General features: G+C 55.6%; 1 protein-coding gene across 3 annotated transcripts; it reads right to left on the bottom strand.

The window, feature by feature from the left end:
- Positions 1-3,254: 3,254 nt before the first annotated feature.
- Positions 3,255-14,783, bottom strand: LIMD2 (LIM domain containing 2). Of its 3 annotated transcripts, none has more exons than XM_048320309.1 (5): positions 14,668-14,783; positions 6,353-6,488; positions 5,038-5,082; positions 4,474-4,613; positions 3,255-3,994 (listed from the first exon to the last, which is right to left on the bottom strand). In XM_048320309.1, exons 2-5 carry the CDS (start codon positions 6,392-6,394, stop codon positions 3,835-3,837), a joined length of 387 nt encoding a protein of 128 aa, XP_048176266.1. In that variant the 5' UTR covers positions 6,395-6,488; positions 14,668-14,783; the 3' UTR covers positions 3,255-3,834. The 3 variants fall into 3 exon arrangements, with proteins under 3 accessions (XP_048176266.1, XP_048176260.1, XP_048176273.1); XM_048320303.1 differs by lacking the exon at positions 14,668-14,783 and adding an exon at positions 14,102-14,359; XM_048320316.1 differs by lacking the exon at positions 14,668-14,783 and adding an exon at positions 13,787-14,073.
- Between the last annotated feature and the right edge of the window lie 945 nt (positions 14,784-15,728).

The following is a 15,728-nucleotide window of genomic DNA, read 5'->3' as shown; positions in this document are numbered from 1 at the left end:
TGTGTGCTAGAACCCACAGATCCTGCCCTTGCCAAAGGAGGAACCTGGGAACTCTCTGTTACCTTCACTTTGAGGGTGATGCATCCCAAAGCTGATGCCTTTCTTCTCCTTTCCCCTCGGTGTGTTCAGTGGGATATTTGCTTGAGATTCCCATCTTGGCCTTGTCTGATGGTCAGGTTTCTCCTGGACTCTCCTCCTGGTCACCCCCTCAAAAGAAAGTGGCTCCGTAGTAATTCTGCTTTCCATAAATACAGAGTGTGTATTCCTAACTGGAGTCGTCCCCACAGACCCACAAGGAACATCCAGTCCAGTTCCCAGCCCTGCACAGGACACTGCAAGAATCTCACCTGTAGTGTGGTGGTTGAGCAGGGGCTGGGAGAAGAAAATGTTTGGAGCCTTGGAGGTAGAAATTATCAGCCCCAAAACACTGACTAAAGCACAAAAGAAATGCAGCAAAGACCCTCAATTGTCTTTTTATTTCTGGTAATTTGTGCTATGAGTGTTTTATGGCCCAGGGGCAGGGGACTTAAGGTACATTTCCTCTCTAAATCCACTTCTGAAGCAAATAAAATACAAAAATCTCTACAGAGGTTGGCTGTATGGCTGTGGCTCTTTTGGGGTAGTAAAGTGTGAACCAGGAGCAGTGTCCTCTGGATTTCATACTGCTCAGGTGTGGGTGTATTGCTTATATCCAGCAATCTGCTCTCATGTCACTGGTTCTGCAGCTGAGCTCTGCCTGGTGCTATCTCATCCAGAACTGGACATCTGGATGGTATGGATGTATATGGATTTATATGGATTCATACTGATTTTTCTTTTTCCCCAAACAGCTTTTATTACATGACTGGCTTGGATTCTTATGTTCTGGAAAATGTCCTTCCCTGGGCTGGAGGGCAGGTTGGTGCTGAGCCCCGTGCTCGTGTGGAAGCACAAAAGGAAGGTGTGGGGGGTGTGATATGCAGGGTGTTGATCATCAGTCGTTTGTTTCTTGGGTGGCAAGAGCAGCTCTGCCCTCCGAGAGGAGGAATTGCAGGTGGCTCTGGGCTGTTTTCCGTGCTCTGCTCCAAGTCAGGGATTGTTCTTGTGCTGCCACTGCCCTCAAGCTCTTGCTGCATCCACCTGGAACCCCCGGGAGCTGTGGCATCCCCGGCTGTGGCTGCAGCTTGTGCTGCTTCTCTGGCTCCTCTGCTGGCAATATCCTCCCGTGGAGCTGCTGCTGTATTGCTTTCACTGTGCCCCCAACAAGGAGCCACAATAGTTCATCACAACCGAATGCAAGCTGTGCAGCATCCTCGAGAGGGTTGCAGGCAGAACTGATCTCCCAGCTCCTGCTTCTCTTGCCAGATGCTGCAGAATTCTCTGACACCTTCTGTGCCCGTAGCTCTTGGCTTGTTCAGCTGGAGTAGACTGAGGTCAGACCTCACCAGGGGCCGCAGCTCCTCCCGAGGGGCAGCTCCAATCTCTGCTTTCGTGACCAGGGACAGGACCCAGGGAAGGATGGGTGGAGAATGGCCTTTAGATAAAATCTCAAATTTCAATTTGGAGGAGGGAAGGAAAGATACAATTTCATTACTTTTCTGGGTTCATGGTCTCTTTCTAACTGAAAACCCAGCCTTTAAAACCTGGGGGTTTCACACTTCCCTACCCCCAAAATCATCTGGTATTGTTAAAATGCTGCTCATCTCGCTGTGCAGCAGCCTGGGAGCTGAGGGAATCGGGAAGTGAGGCCAGCGAGAGGCAGGAAGCAGAACCAAGGGCTCCGCTTTCATTTTCTGAGCATTCTGAGGAAGGAAGGGGCCGGGGAAGGGGCCCCAAGCCTGCAGCATCACGAGCCCCTTGGCAAGGGCTGCTCAGGGGTGGCTTTTTTTAGGATGTAAATCTGCCACCTGCATGTTGGTGTGAAGGGGGTTGGCAGCACCTGCGTGGTGGGGACAGTCAAAGCTCTTGGTGAGGCTGAATCCCCCTGGGACCCTTGCCAGGGTCTGTGTGCAGTCCCTGGTGGTGGCTGTGTCCCCAGGCCATCCCCACCCAGGAGCCCCTTTAAAAGCCCTTCAGTAAAAAGGAGAAATAACTTGGCCAACATCAGGCTCCTCTGGTCATCCAGCAGGTGCTGTCCCCAAAATCAGATGTCACTGTGACCGTGAGACATCTCCGCTGTGGAGCTGCTGACTGGCTGTGGCTGCACACCCTGAGCCCCTGAAGGGCTGTGCTGAGCAGGGGGAGCACCACAGAGACCAGGGTTAATAGCACATCTCTATTTGTGCCATCTCTTCCTCCTCTGGACTACCCATCCTCATCTTTCTCCCTCTTCCCTCTTTATCTCCTGTTTCCATGGCTGTGTCTGGGTTCTCCCAGACAGGATGTGCTCAGCCGAGCTGATGGTATCAGTCAGGGATGGAACAGGGGCTCTTTCTGTTGCTATCACGGCCTGTTGCTCTATGTAGAGGCTCAGAAAAGCTCAGTACCTGTAGAATTTGAAAGACATGGGGTTCCTGAGCACAGCTGTGCAAAGTGTGTGTGGAGGAAAGAGGTAAGTAATAATTAAAACCAGACTCACCCACTTTCCCTGGTTTTCCTGCATTTGTCTCTCCAGCCTGGCAGGGCTTGCTGGGATCATTAATTTGTATGGACTGTGCTGTCCAAACCAGGGCATTGGATATGGGGTGGACCCAAGCCAGACCTGTGTGGCACCAGCCAGCCCAGCACTGATGCCCATCCTGCCCCAGCAGAGTCACTGAGGCAGGGACAGGGCACGATGGCCACTGATGCGGAGGGGAGAGAGTGAGACGTATCAGAGCAAAGGGGTGGATTTAATCCTGAGGGATCCACAGGCCAGTGAATTCCCTTTGAGGGTGGTCTGGGCTCCATTCGGCAGCTGGTGGAAGGTTCCAGCTGGGCTGTGCAGCTCACAGGGCAACACTGATGTGGAATTTGAAATCCTGGTTTGGGTCCCAAAAAATTGGGGGCCCCAGAGGGGCTTCTGGTCAGGGGCCTGCACCCTGGTCACCTCTGCCCAGTCCTCATGGCCTGCAGGATCCCTCTGAGCACTCTCCAAAGAGGGCTGGGCTGCCTCTTTCCCTTCCCTCCATCCCCTTCCCCCCCAGCCTCACTCATAACATTACATACAGGTATCCAGGAATACTTCCTTGATCCTGCATGGACAGAGGCTCTTTCCACAGTACCTGGGCAGTAAGAGAAAGAGCTGACCACTGCTCCCACCTCCCCAGGCCCCTGGGAACACAGGACAAGACAGGGAAGGCTCGGAAACCTTGTATTACAAAAATAAAGGAGCGCATGTGTCACGCGCGAAGCTGCCGCGAGGCTCCGGCGCAGAACGTACCAGTCGAGGGCAAATATAAAAAAGAGACACTGTTAAACAGTGGCAGGGCAACATCCTTAAGGCTGAACCATCCCAGCTGAACTGAGCTGATGTAAACCAAGGACCCTCCTTTTCCAGAGCCCCAGCAATGCAGGGTTGGTGTGGCGGGAGCTGGGAGCTCTGCTGTGACTCACAAGCTGGTTAAGCCCCCAGCTCATCTCCTTTTCCGTGGTGACAGGCCTGAAATGGATCAACGGGGCTGGGGGTCCCGTGGGGGGCAATTGCTTCTGCTCTGATCTCACTGGGGAGAGGGGCCTGCAGAGAGAGGGCTTCAGGTCTGGGGGCTGCGCCCTGGTCACCTCTGCCCTGTCCTTACGGCCTGCAGGACCCCTCTGAGCACCCTCCAAAGAGGGGTGGGCTACCCCCCCCTTCCCTCCCCTCCCACAGGTCCTGCTTTACATCAGCTCAGTTAGCGCCCGGCTCAGCTGGGCTCCAGGAGCGGGGGCTGGCCCCGCTCACGCCGACTTGGTCCCGCTCTCCACCTCCTTGTGCACCCACAGCTCCTTGTGCTGCTTGCGCCCAAAGCCTTCGTCGTAGTTGCCTTTACTCTTGAAGAGCTGCTGGAAGTGGGGCTTGCAGTAGAATTCCCCGTGGAGCGCGGCGTAGCTGCCCAGGCTGGGGAGGGAGGGCAGGGTTAGCTGGGCATGGAGACTTCGCTGCAGCCTGGGGGAAGTGTGGGGGGCCTGGGGGCATCGGGACAGCAGAGGAGGGAACATGCAGGAGGGGGCCCTTAGGGCCAGCAGCCCCCTCCCACCAGCAGAGGCTGTTGGGGGCTGCTGTAATTAGAGATGGGGAGGTCCCCGGGGAGCTCAGCCTCAACTCTGTATCCTCTAGTAGGAGGTTCTGGCTCAGCTCCCTGTTCCCCTGAGGCTGCTCCCAGGGGGAAACATCTCTCCTTCCATAGCAGGTGGGATTTAGCTAAGACTTGGGCCCAGGTGTGGAGATAAACCTTTGTGTTGCTGTGATGGGTGGGCTGGGGGGCTCTGGCTACTGGCCAAGCAAGGGGCTGTGATAGGGGCTGGGTGCTCTGTGTGGGAGGGTCTTGGCAGAGCTGCAGTGACACCTGTCCCACCACAGCCTCCAGCCTGGCTCACCTGAGCTTGGTGTGGCAGTGCTTGCAGCAGAAGCAGGAGTTGTGGAAGACAAATTTGTCGGCCACCAGCCGCTCCATGGGATACACGGTTTTCTGGCAGGCAGTGCACATCTCCTTCACCTGTGCCTTCAGGCTGAAGGACTGGCCAAGGGCAGAGCAAAGGGAGACAGAGAATGAGGAAGGCGTTTGGGACACCCCGGATCCCTGCACTGCCCTCTTCCCTGCCCGCCATTCACTGGAGCACTGGGGAGCAGGAAGCAGCCCCATCTCCCTCCCCCTCCCTGGGCCACTCCACTGATGCTGGGCTGGATTGGAGCTTGGCCCTTGGGCTTTTGGCCCTTCCACCCTTGCCATGAATCAGAACGATGAGGCCCTGGCACAGGCTGCCCAGAGAAGCTGTGGCTGCCCCATCCCTGGAAGTGTCCAAGGCCAGGTTCCACGGGGCTTGGAGCATCCTGGGACAGTGGAAGGTGTCCCTGCCCATGGCAGGGGGTGGCACTGGATGAGATTTAAGGTCCCTTCCAACCCAGGCCATTCTGGGATGATGTGGAAAAACCAAAGGTACCTTGGAGCGCTGCACTGTGCTGCCTCCTGAGCTGTTCTTGGCCTCCTAAAAAGGGAAGGAGAAATCCAAATGAGAGCTTGGCACAAGCCCCTGGCAAAAACCTGCTCCTCCCTGACCTGCTCCACATCCTGCACCCTCCCCAAGGCACCTGCACAAGCACCTGCTGCATCCCCGGCAGCCACCCCAAAGAGTTTCACCCTCCTTGGCACTGGCAGAAATGCTCCCTCCTTCCCAAAGTTGGGATCCAAGGGGCAATCGCACTCCAGCAAGGTGACCAGTCAGGGCTGGCTCATCTTCCTCACTCCTTGTTCCCAAGGCTGGGGCAGTGTGACCCCAGGACGTCACCCCAGGATGTCACCCCAGGACGTCACCCTGCTGTCCTTGTCCTTCCTCTGGCTGCAGTTTGGCCCTGCCTGCCCAGCACTGCCCCTCTCTGCCCCAGGCTGATCCCCCACCCTCTGCTCCTTCTGCCTTGTCCTTCCCCATCGTTTCTCCTCTGTATTTTTGGAAACAGTTTGCCTAAGAGGCGCACAGGAAACTCTCCCCTTGCCGAGCTGCCTCCTCAGACGTTTCCCAGCTGCTCTCACTGACTGAGGTCAGGGACGTGATTTTCCTCTCACTCCCATGAGGCTGTGAGCAGGAGCCAAAGTCAACAGGGGGACATGGGCAGTGAGGAGGCTCCAGCCGTGTAAAACCAGTTGCATCCCTTGGCACTGGTAGAACAACTGCAGGTGCTCTCCTGGGGTTAGGATTTAATATGCTGTTTCCAGGCTCAGCTGACCAGAGCTAAGGAAAATGCTGCCTCTCTGGAGCTGGGATTGCGTCCGTTCCCAAGGCTACGGCAATCCAGGGCTGCTCGTCACTTCTCGGCAGCCTCCTGGCCCCGATCAGGCCACGATCTATTCCATATCTGATAGATCTTCCCTCGGGGAAGGGCCGTATCCTGTCCCAGCAGGAGATGTTCCTGAGCCTTTATGTTTTTCCATCTCCAATCACTCCAGTCCTACGCAGCTCGAAAGCTCTCAATTGTGATCACGGAAAGCCATGGAAACACAAACAAACAGACGCAACTCAAGACAGCGCGGGATGAGAGCTCTGCATGGGCCAGAGCCTGAGCTGGCGTTCAGTGTGCTCAGCAAACAGCACCTTCTGCTGGAACATTCCTGTCCCCAGTCCCGTTGTTTGAGTAGCAGTGACTGTGCCTTTGATCACCCCAAAATGTCAGGTCGGGAACACAGCTTCTGTACACAACCCTCCCTCCCTGAGAACCAAAACCCAGCTGAAATTCCCATACAAACCACAGGATGCCACGTACATGAGCTGGGGGTGGGCTGGCGGCTCCCGTGGCCTGGAACATGGTTCCTTTCCCTTCTCCGTCTGTTTAATCCTGAGCTTGAAGTCCGTGGGTCGATATTTCTGCAGAGATGTCTAAGACAAACGTCTTGCAACACCTGGAAAGGAAATGTCATCAGGAGTAGGGCTGGTTTCATCACCCAAACCCAGCAGCTCTGCAGGAGCTCAAAGCTTCCTCCGCAGGGTCAGATCTGAGTACCCGGGAGGTGATGTGATGGTTTCTACTCCAAAGCCACGCATGGAAGCACCTGCTGGCACATGGTCACGCCACTGGCAGCAAGGCTGACCCCAAGCCAAGGCAGCAAAATCAGCACCCCGCGTTTCAGTAATGCAGCCACTAAAGGACTGGTGTTGCTGGAGGAAGGACTGTGATTTTAGTCTAATTTTAGCCCAGAAAACTCTCACCGATCACAGCTCAGCAGAGCAAGTGATGGGGACTTTGTCTTCTCGAGGAGCCCACGTCTCCCTCAGGCTGAGCCCCGTGAGCTGTGGCCCGGTGTGATGTGCTGGGTGCCTGGGAGGATGAGGCTGACAGGGCTGGGACCAGCACAGGGGAAAGCCACCCACATTGCAAATCACCCCTTTTGGTAAAAAAGAGCTAAAAAGGCACTGACAGCTCCTCCAGGGGTTTTCCCCACCGCACTTTACCTTCAGAACACCCGTGAAAGATGAGCCCTGGTTTGAATACACAGGACAGAACTGTGGGGTTGAGTGAATGCTGCCAAGGGAGGAGCAGAGCAGCAAAAAGGAGGGTGAAGGGGTGGCTCTGTAATGATGGGGATGAGCTGGGGGCTGGAAAACCAGCATCCCCCTCTGCCTGGGGCTGCTTTCCTGTCCCAGTGAACCCCCTTGGCCTCATATTGTCACCCCAAAAACCTTCCTGCTGCCTGAGGACTGGGGTAGACGCCCCAGGGCAGAAATGTGTCAGGGTGGAGGGCTTGGGGAAGGGGCATCTCCTCAATGCCCATCTCACAGGGACATTTGCAAACATGTCCTGGGTTTTGGGGGCCTCTTTGGCTGCCAACCCCCAGCAGCTGACACCAGGCTTGCGTCACACCCAGCAAAGCGCCCAAAATTCGTGGCTGCTTTCAGAATTGAAAGACTTCTGCCCCAGGCCCTGGGCACCGGTGGGTGAGCCCTGGGGCTGCACAACCCTGGTTGCAAACATTTCACAGCCTCAGCTGAGCCCCAGCCCCCTGTTCTACCAAAATCATTTCCCGTCTCTCTGCGGTTGGGTTGTTATTTCCTGCTCTCCGAGCTCACTTGCAGGCAGCTGCTGCCGAACTCAGCATCTGCTGGGGGCCAGAGCCCAATGCCACAGCCCCTCCCTGCCCCCCATTCCCTGGGACAAGACCTTCTCTTCGTGTCTCTGGGGTCTGTTGGGTCCTACAGCCCAGCACAGACCCTGCAGGGAACACGAGGGGCCCAGAAAACTTGGGTGTCCCCACCCCACACATGCCTCTAACGCAGATACACAACCCTCCCCCTTTTCACCTGCTTTTCACCTTCACCCCAGCCTGTTACAAACGTTTGTCCTCCCCCAGCTTCCCTTCCCTCACAGCTCATCTTCCTCCCCTACTCCAGCCACCTTCTTTCCCTCCGTTTTTCCATCACCCCCCTCTTGCCCTCCCCCATAACCTGGGATAGTGGAAGGTGTCCCTGCCCATGGCAGGGAATTGGAACGAGATGATCTTTAAGGTCCCTTCAACCCAAACCATTCAGGGGTTCTCTGATAAGCACATGATTACTTCCACCTACTATTTGTTTCTTTGCTTCTCATGCCCTCAAACCCCTTTCCCTTCAATTCCAGCCCACTGATCCCACCCCATGGCTGGATGTTTTCCATCCAGCCCCTTCCTCTCCACATCCCTCTGCCCACCATGCACATACCCTCTGGCAGCCCCGTGCCCACACTCTCCCAGCCGCTGTTTCGAGCAAGAGCCCCCTCGGTGCAGCCGCCCTTCAGGCACAGGAGCAGGAGCTGCTGAACCTCCTTCCTGCTGAAGGGCAGGAGGCAAGAGCAGAAATCTCAAAGGGGAAGGGTGTGCTGAGGCGATAAGGGAACCAGAACAAGTGAGAAACTGCAGGAGGGTTTCTTGGGGGCTCTCAGCTGCTGTCATCGCTCTTCCCAGAAGCAAAGGTTGGGACTGGAGCCCAGGGCAGCCAACACTCCAAGAGAGGAGGAATGCAGTGACACGGGCAGTGCCTAAGGACACGCTGCCACACTGATGTTACAAAGGCTTCACAAGGGCTCGGGCAGCCTCGGGGCTCGCTGGCTTTGAGGGGTGCAGTGGGCACCAGTGACAAAGCCAGAAAGGCGAGGCCATGCCCCACAGGGAGACTGGCACCATCACTGCTGCATCCGACTGTTCCAAACCTCTGTTCCCTAAAGCCGTTAGCCACTTACACAGCCTGGGAAGAGCAGGAGGGAGGACTCTCCTGTCCTGGTCGTGCCAGCAGTTTCAGGTGTTTGGCTCAGGACAAGGTGAGAACCCCTTTGCCTTCCAGCCTCTCTTCATCCTGCCCTTCGTAGTGACTGAGGGCTCCAAGCAGTTTGAGGGGAGGAAGGCAACATTGCTTGGTCACAGACCTTTTCCCTAACAGCCTCCCGCATCCCCTCTCACTGCCCTGCCTGACCCTGGGGCAGATGGAGGGAGAGGGAACATCTGGGGTGGCCCCTCAAGGCAATTCCCCAATTCCCTGCCTCTGAAGGATCACATTTCCCGCAGCCAGGACGGGTGCAGGGAGCCTTTCCCCCTTCCCCTCTCCATAGGGGCCACCAGGGCTCCCCCAGTGCTGATCCAGCCCGTTCCCAGCAGGCCCCAGCCCGGCGCTGGCCGCGGGGCTCCCCGAAAGCCGGTGGGCTTCCGGCACAGGGAAGCAGGAAAGGAGCGTGACTGGGAGGGCGAGAGGCCCCTCTCTGCCATATGGTTCCCATTAGCAGCCCTGGGAAAGGTTTGTTTACAGCAGGGATCACTGCTCCATTGCAGGAGGTTTTCCCAAAGGCAAAGCACAGCGTGGGGGATCTGGGCCCCCTTCCTCCTCCGTCCTCAGAGGACATGGAGTGTCCCCAGAACATGGCGAGGCACAAGCAGGGGAGACACCTCAGAGAGGCTGTCAGGCCTTTCCCCCAGGAAATCACGGGCTGAGCTGATGGCTGTGGGGATGGATATCCCTGAGATCCTGTGCAGGATCAGTGAAACCCACACATAGGACAGTGCCGACCCTCCAGCTCCATGGCCATCAATCCCTCTCAGCTGGCCAGTGCAGGGAGGAGGTGAACAGGAGCTAGAAGAGCATGTCTCCTGAGCCTGGGAATCACCCAGCTCCCAAGGCTCAGTTTCTGCAGTCTTGGGGTCTCACAGTTGACCCACACCATGAAACAAAGTGTGCTGCAAAACCAGCATCGAACAGGCCAGTCCAGAACCAGGCACAGCAGTGCCAGGAAAGGGATGATGGATTGAGCCCAGGGGCCACAGCTCCCACTTTAGGCATGGAATCCCTTCAGGTCTTGGCTCTTGTATGGCTCTGAGCCAACCACTTGACCTCATTGGTACTGGGGACCCAGGGCAGGTCCCTGCTGGCTTGGCACAGTGGGGAGGGCTCCAGGGAGGAGCATCCGGACACTTCTGGGGACACTCCTGCCCTGCCCATCAGATTCCTGGGGAGTGGACCTGACCCTGCCTGCACCCCACAGCCGGGAGCCACCTTCCACCACTGCTCCACTAATCCCCTTTCCATCCACGTTCTGCCTCTTGAAAGGCTGCCAGTGGGCAGGAAATCTGCAGCCGAAATGCTGAGGGATGCTGACAAGGAACAGTTGTGGGGAGGAACAGGGCTGCCTTTGTCAGAGCAACAATGGGAGACCCGCAGGAGCGAGGGGGAGCCTGAGGGAAGCCCTTGCCCACCCACTCCCCTCTCCCACCTTCATCCCTGCCTCCCCTGAGGAGGAGGTGCACGGCCCTGGAAGCACCAGGGCCTGGGGGACTGGGCTGGTCCCAGTCCCTGCCCCTTCCTCTCAGTGAGGGGGCCCATGGACCAGAAGGATGGTCCTGGGATTCATCTGCTTTCCAGAAGCAGTAACTGAGGCTGCCCAGTCCTGGGATTGTGGCTGTGTTTAATGGCATCCATTTAAAATCATGATCTGGAGGGGATCTCTGCTCCCTGGAATCTCTTGTCTTACTGGCAGCTCAGATAGAGCAGAGAAGCAGAGCAGAAATCCTGCTGGGAGGATGAGAAGAGACTTTTCCAAGCAGAGACAAATTCTCAGTAGTGCCAGAAGAAAATGGCAGGTTGAGAGGTTCAGGCTGGACATTAGACAAAAGCGCTTCACCGGGAGAAACCCTGGAAGCTCTGCAGAACGGCACCACCGAGGTGCAACATAAACCTGGGGCAAACAAGCACAACAGGCAAACAGCAGCTCATGGTCCTTCCCTCCCCTTGCCAGCTCTTCCCTAATCTCTTCCATAGACCATGCTCCACCTGGAAACATCACCTCCTGGTTTCCTACACAAATGTATATCCATTTACCACGAGACATTAGTTCTTCTCCCATATATTTGCCTCTCAGTGGGATTCATGAAGAGCAACCACATTCCTGATCAGTCTTTTTCTAGCAGGAGAAGCAGATTCCTTTTAACCTGTTCTCATATGATGGATTCTCTGTTGCCACAGCCACCGTGGTGGCCCGATGCAAACAGGTGAGCTGGTCTGGCAGCTCCACACCTGGGAGATCTCAGACCTTGGTATTCTGAAACAAAACTCCAGCACCCCTGAAAACCTCTGGCCTGATGTGTCCTTACATCCCTCCTTGTGGAAGAATCCAAGTGTCCTCCTTCCATTTTGCTCTCTTTTCCCTGTGCTTTTTCCTGTCTCCACCTAAAATAATCATTTCCTTGGGGCACTGCATCACGAGGCTCTGTTGTTTCAGAAGTCATTTATCAAATCCAAGGAAGACACTGAGCCAACGTGATGTGATCTGTGTTAAAACCACCCAGCATTTTATTCTGCTTCCCAACACCAAGACTTTGATTACTCTTCCAGAGCCTGTTCTAGAAACCAACCTTTCCTGGTACTCCAGGTAATGGACCTGTAATTGCCTGTAATTTCCTTCTTCCTCTAACACAACCTGTCAGTGTTACCCTGCCTGATTTCCTCTTGTGGAATATCACCTGTTACTCACCAGACTTTGGACTGGCATTTCCTATGGTGGAGTCCCCCCCCCGGAGGGGTTTAAAAGTCGTGGGGATGTGGCACTTGGGGACATGGTTTAGTGGTGGCCTTGGCAGTGCTGGGGGAATGGTTTGATGCTATGATCTTAGAGGACTTTTCCAACCTGAAGGATTATCTGATGCCATGGGATGAGCCCATCTCTTGAGCCCCGACAGACCCCACAAAAAGCTTTTGCTGTTTCACCACCTGCAGATGCAGATGTAGCAGGAGTAGGAGTGAGTACAGGTCCAGGCACTCCAAAACACAGCACAACCCCTTTCCATGGCCCCTGCCTCCACACAAGCCCTACAAAAGCTGCTGTTTGCTGTCCAAATGCAGAATGTGTAAGCAAGAAACACCACCAAAATCATATTGGTAGTTAAATCTCTCCAAAGATCAGTCTTTTTGAGCTGCCCTGGCTATTTTCAGCCTTCACTTCTATCCTCCCTTTTAGGATCCAAGGTGCCATAGAGCCCAGCACAGGATCTGGTTCTCTGAAATCCACAAGATTCCAGTGGAGCAATGTGTGCTGGGAAAAGCAATCCCTTGGAGAGGCCCATCAGAGGATGCTGAGGCACCTTGTCACTGAAAACCCCAAGCTGGCCATATGGAGAGGGTTATGGGCACACCAGAGGAGTGGGAAATGTGTCTAAAGTGTGCTTAACATTGATATTGCAATAATCCCTTTGTCCAGATTTAATGTTTTCCATCCCAGGGCTTTTGCTGAGAGTGAGGTAAGCACTGCACCATCCCCAGATGGCAGATAAAAATGACTTAACTGGGAAGAGAAAAGCAGACACGTCTTGGGGGCACATGCCAGCTGCCTGGCAAGACCCTGCAAGAGCTGAGGGTGGGAGAAAAGGAAAAGAAAAACTCCATCACCCTCCAGGACCAGGGAGGTAGTTGAAGACTCACAGGAGTCAGCCACTGAAGGAAACCTGGAGAGGAATTCCCTTTCCTAATGAAAAGTCTCATGGGATTTTTGCTGACCAGAAAGAGTCAGGAACCTGATTTTGAGCTGTATAAGAATGAGGATGCATCCAGACACTTTGCAAAGCCCAGGAGGCTGGTTCTGACAGACCCTCACCTTGGAAATGGGAATTCACTTCTTGCAGGGCTCCCATTCAAAAAGGACTGACTGGGGCTGTTTCAGACTAAGCTTGGTCGACTGCCCTGCAATTATTTTGTAATCTACATTAATAATGCTGCAGATGTGCTACTCCTGGCCTTAAACACACAACAGCTCAGCCGAGGCACCAGATGTCTTCCCTATGAGAGCCCTCACACGACATCTTTGGTGGACAAAGCCCAATTTTCAGGACTGGATTATCAGGTTTTTTTCAAACCTGATACCCACAACATGAAAAAAATCAGCAGAAAATTGATCATAAATATGATCTACAAGGTATCTTAGCTTGTTTGAAGTGATCCAAGGGGATTAGACAGATCAGGCTGGCTCAAAACACAGTAGTTACAGCACTAGACTGGGACTCAGGAGACCTGGGCTTGATTGCTAAGTCTGCTGCTAATTTTGGGTGGCAGTGGGTAAATAATTTCATTTTTTCTGTTCCCTTTTCTCCCCCTCCCCTCGATGAAAACAGAGCTGCCCTCCTTTGTGAAGCCCTGGGAGATCCCTGGCTGGTAAGGGTTATGTCAGAGCTCATGGCATTTGTGTTGTTATTAAATCTCACAGTCATGCAACAGCCTCCCCAGGGAAGCGATGAAAAGACCGATCGCTGGAAAGGCTTAAATCCAGGCTGGATGAGGCGGTAGGAGACACACCATCGGGAATTGGCAGGCATTAACGAAGGGGGATAAGGGAGTCGGGATCTAACAGGTTTTTCTTCCATCTCTGCTCTTTCTGATCAGCTTAATAAAATGGATCTGTCCAGCCCCCCTCCGGCATGTACTGCAGCACACAACAAAGAGGGAATTACAGCCCAAACGGGGAGCGTGAGCCCCGAAATACGCTCCCAAATACGCACCCCCCGGGGCAGATCCAGCCAGCAGAGGCCTCCTCGCCCCGCCGGGCACCAGCCCCCGGCCGGGGCTCACACGGGCACGGGGTGCTCGCCCCTGTTCCCCAGCACCGCTCCCCAGCCCCGGCAGCGCCTCCCCGCCCCGCCCGCCCCCGGCCCACACGAGCCTCCCTTCCGACCCCCCCAAATCTGCCTCCCGCGACCACCTCGGCCGAGCCTCCTCCCGAAGCCGAGAAGTTCCCGGTGCGTGCGGAGGGCTCCGCTCCGGGGCTGGCGAGGAGCCCCCGTCTGCGGGGCGGCTCCTGACCAGCGGTGCCGCTTCCCGGGGCTCTCCCTTTGCATTCCTCCCTCCTCTCCGTTCCGTTCTCCCGGGCCGCCTGCCTCTGTCCCTCCCCGCCGCTCTCTCTGGCTGCCCCCAGCTCTCGCCGCCGGAGATCCCCGGCAGGGACGAAGCCCTCGCTGCCCACACTGCGGGACCGTCATTGTCTGCCCGCGCCTCCCGCCCCCGAGCCGCGGCTCACCGCCGAGCAGGAGGGTCCGCAGGGCAGCTCCGTGCCCGCTGCCGGGGCTCTGGGTGCCCGTGTCCCGCCGCAGAGGCCACGGCCGTGCACCGGAGCCGCTTCCTGCGCTCCCAGCGCCGGCTCCGAGCCCTTTTATCGCGGGGCCGCAGCAGCGATTGGCTCTCGGCGTCGAACCGGCTTCCAGCCGCTCGCTCCTTTGTGTGAAGCCAACCTCTAACCCCAAACCTTCCCCGCTCCCCTCGATTCCCAGCTCCCTCTCCCTGACCGCACGCAGCCTCCCCGATCCGACACCGCCGACCCCGGGAGCGGCTCTTCCGCTTTCTGGCAGAGGGTGCAATTACCCCCCCGGCGTAATTAGCTTTTCCAGCCTCTCTCCCATGAACTGCGTGTGCAGATTGGCTTCGCTCCAGGCTTTGGACGCGGCCTTGGGCTCTCTCCGCGTGGCACTCGCCCACCCTGGTAAGGTATCCTGCAGCATTCCAAAGAATTCATCCCTCCAGGGTCTGCAAAAGCCAAATTTCCCACACGTGCACCCCAACTCACTGTTTGCAGAGGAAGGATCTTACCAGGCAGCAGCAGGAAAGGAGGATTCCAGTGCTCCCCACTCCTCACCCCCAGAGGGGCAAAACTGAGCTGTGATGGTTTCAGAAATCCAGGGTTTATTCCATGGAAAGCTGATGAGCTGAGCATGGGAGTGGGGCTCTGTAAGGTGGGTGGTGGATCTGCCAGGGCCAGGTCCCATGGGCCAAGCAAAAGCACTGCCTGGACTATAAAGGCAGCTTCCCCTGGTGTTTGGAGGGCTGGGATTTCCCCAGGAACAGGACAAAACATCAGAAACAAATATAGATATTAATAGTTAAAACCTGGAGGTGGCTTCACACCAGCCAAGGAAGCAGGAATGGCCATGAGCCAGGAGAGACACAGCAGGAACTTGTAGCTCTGAGAACTTTACCTTAAAGCCCCAAAGCCCTCCAATGGGCGATAAATGGAGGAAAATATCCAATGGAGTGATGGGAATACCTTTGAAAGTGATGATGCAGGAACAAATATTCTTGTTTGGCTCCTGAACACAGCGTGGTGCCGCTGGAAAGAGCCAAACACTGGCTGGAGGTGGCCCAAAGCCTGAGCCCAGCGGCAGAGACAGGTGCTCTGTGTCAAAATTACAGTTTGTCTGTAATTCCCTGTACAAAAAACACAATTAAGGAATTTATGGGAGTGCTTACTGGACAAGGAGACAGCAGTGATGTGATTTACCACCTCTGTCACTCTGCACTGCCCAAACAGCATCTGTGCTGAAGAGGCTTGCTGCCACCAAGCTCAAGTAAACGAGGAATTCCACTTGTGATCCAGAGCCCACGGTGGGATGGCCACACCCAGCAGGCAGCAGAGACCAGAGGGCTGCAAAGCTGGGCTCCACCAGGGCATGGGAAGAGAAGAGCATCCAAGGGCTGTCCCAAAACAAGGGCAGGTGCGTGGGAAGCAAACAAGCACAGAGCCCACAACAATCACTGCTTATCATTGTCTTAACACATAGTGAAAACCTTAAAAATCTTGGAAAAATGCTTGTGTTCAGAAAGGCCTCTCCATCCTCCCAACTGCTACCAATCCTATTGCACAGAATCAGCTT

The sequence above is a fragment of the Corvus hawaiiensis genome, chromosome 1 (genome assembly GCF_020740725.1).
Source record: "Corvus hawaiiensis isolate bCorHaw1 chromosome 1, bCorHaw1.pri.cur, whole genome shotgun sequence".
Taxonomy (NCBI): domain Eukaryota; kingdom Metazoa; phylum Chordata; class Aves; order Passeriformes; family Corvidae; genus Corvus; species Corvus hawaiiensis.
This window is presented reverse-complemented; position numbering and strand designations above follow the sequence as displayed.

Bases quoted from the DNA above. Each gene is read 5' to 3' on its own strand.
- LIMD2 (XM_048320309.1), bottom strand. From the start codon at position 6,394: ATGTTCCAGGCCACGGGAGCCGCCAGCCCACCCCCAGCTCAT. The intron at 4,614-5,037 runs GTACCTTTGGTT...GCCCTTGGCCAG, and splicing joins GCACAGTGCAGCGCTCCAAG to TCCTTCAGCCTGAAGGCACA. The intron at 3,995-4,473 runs GTGAGCCAGGCT...CTCCCTCCCCAG, and splicing joins CACTGCCACACCAAGCTCAG to CCTGGGCAGCTACGCCGCGC.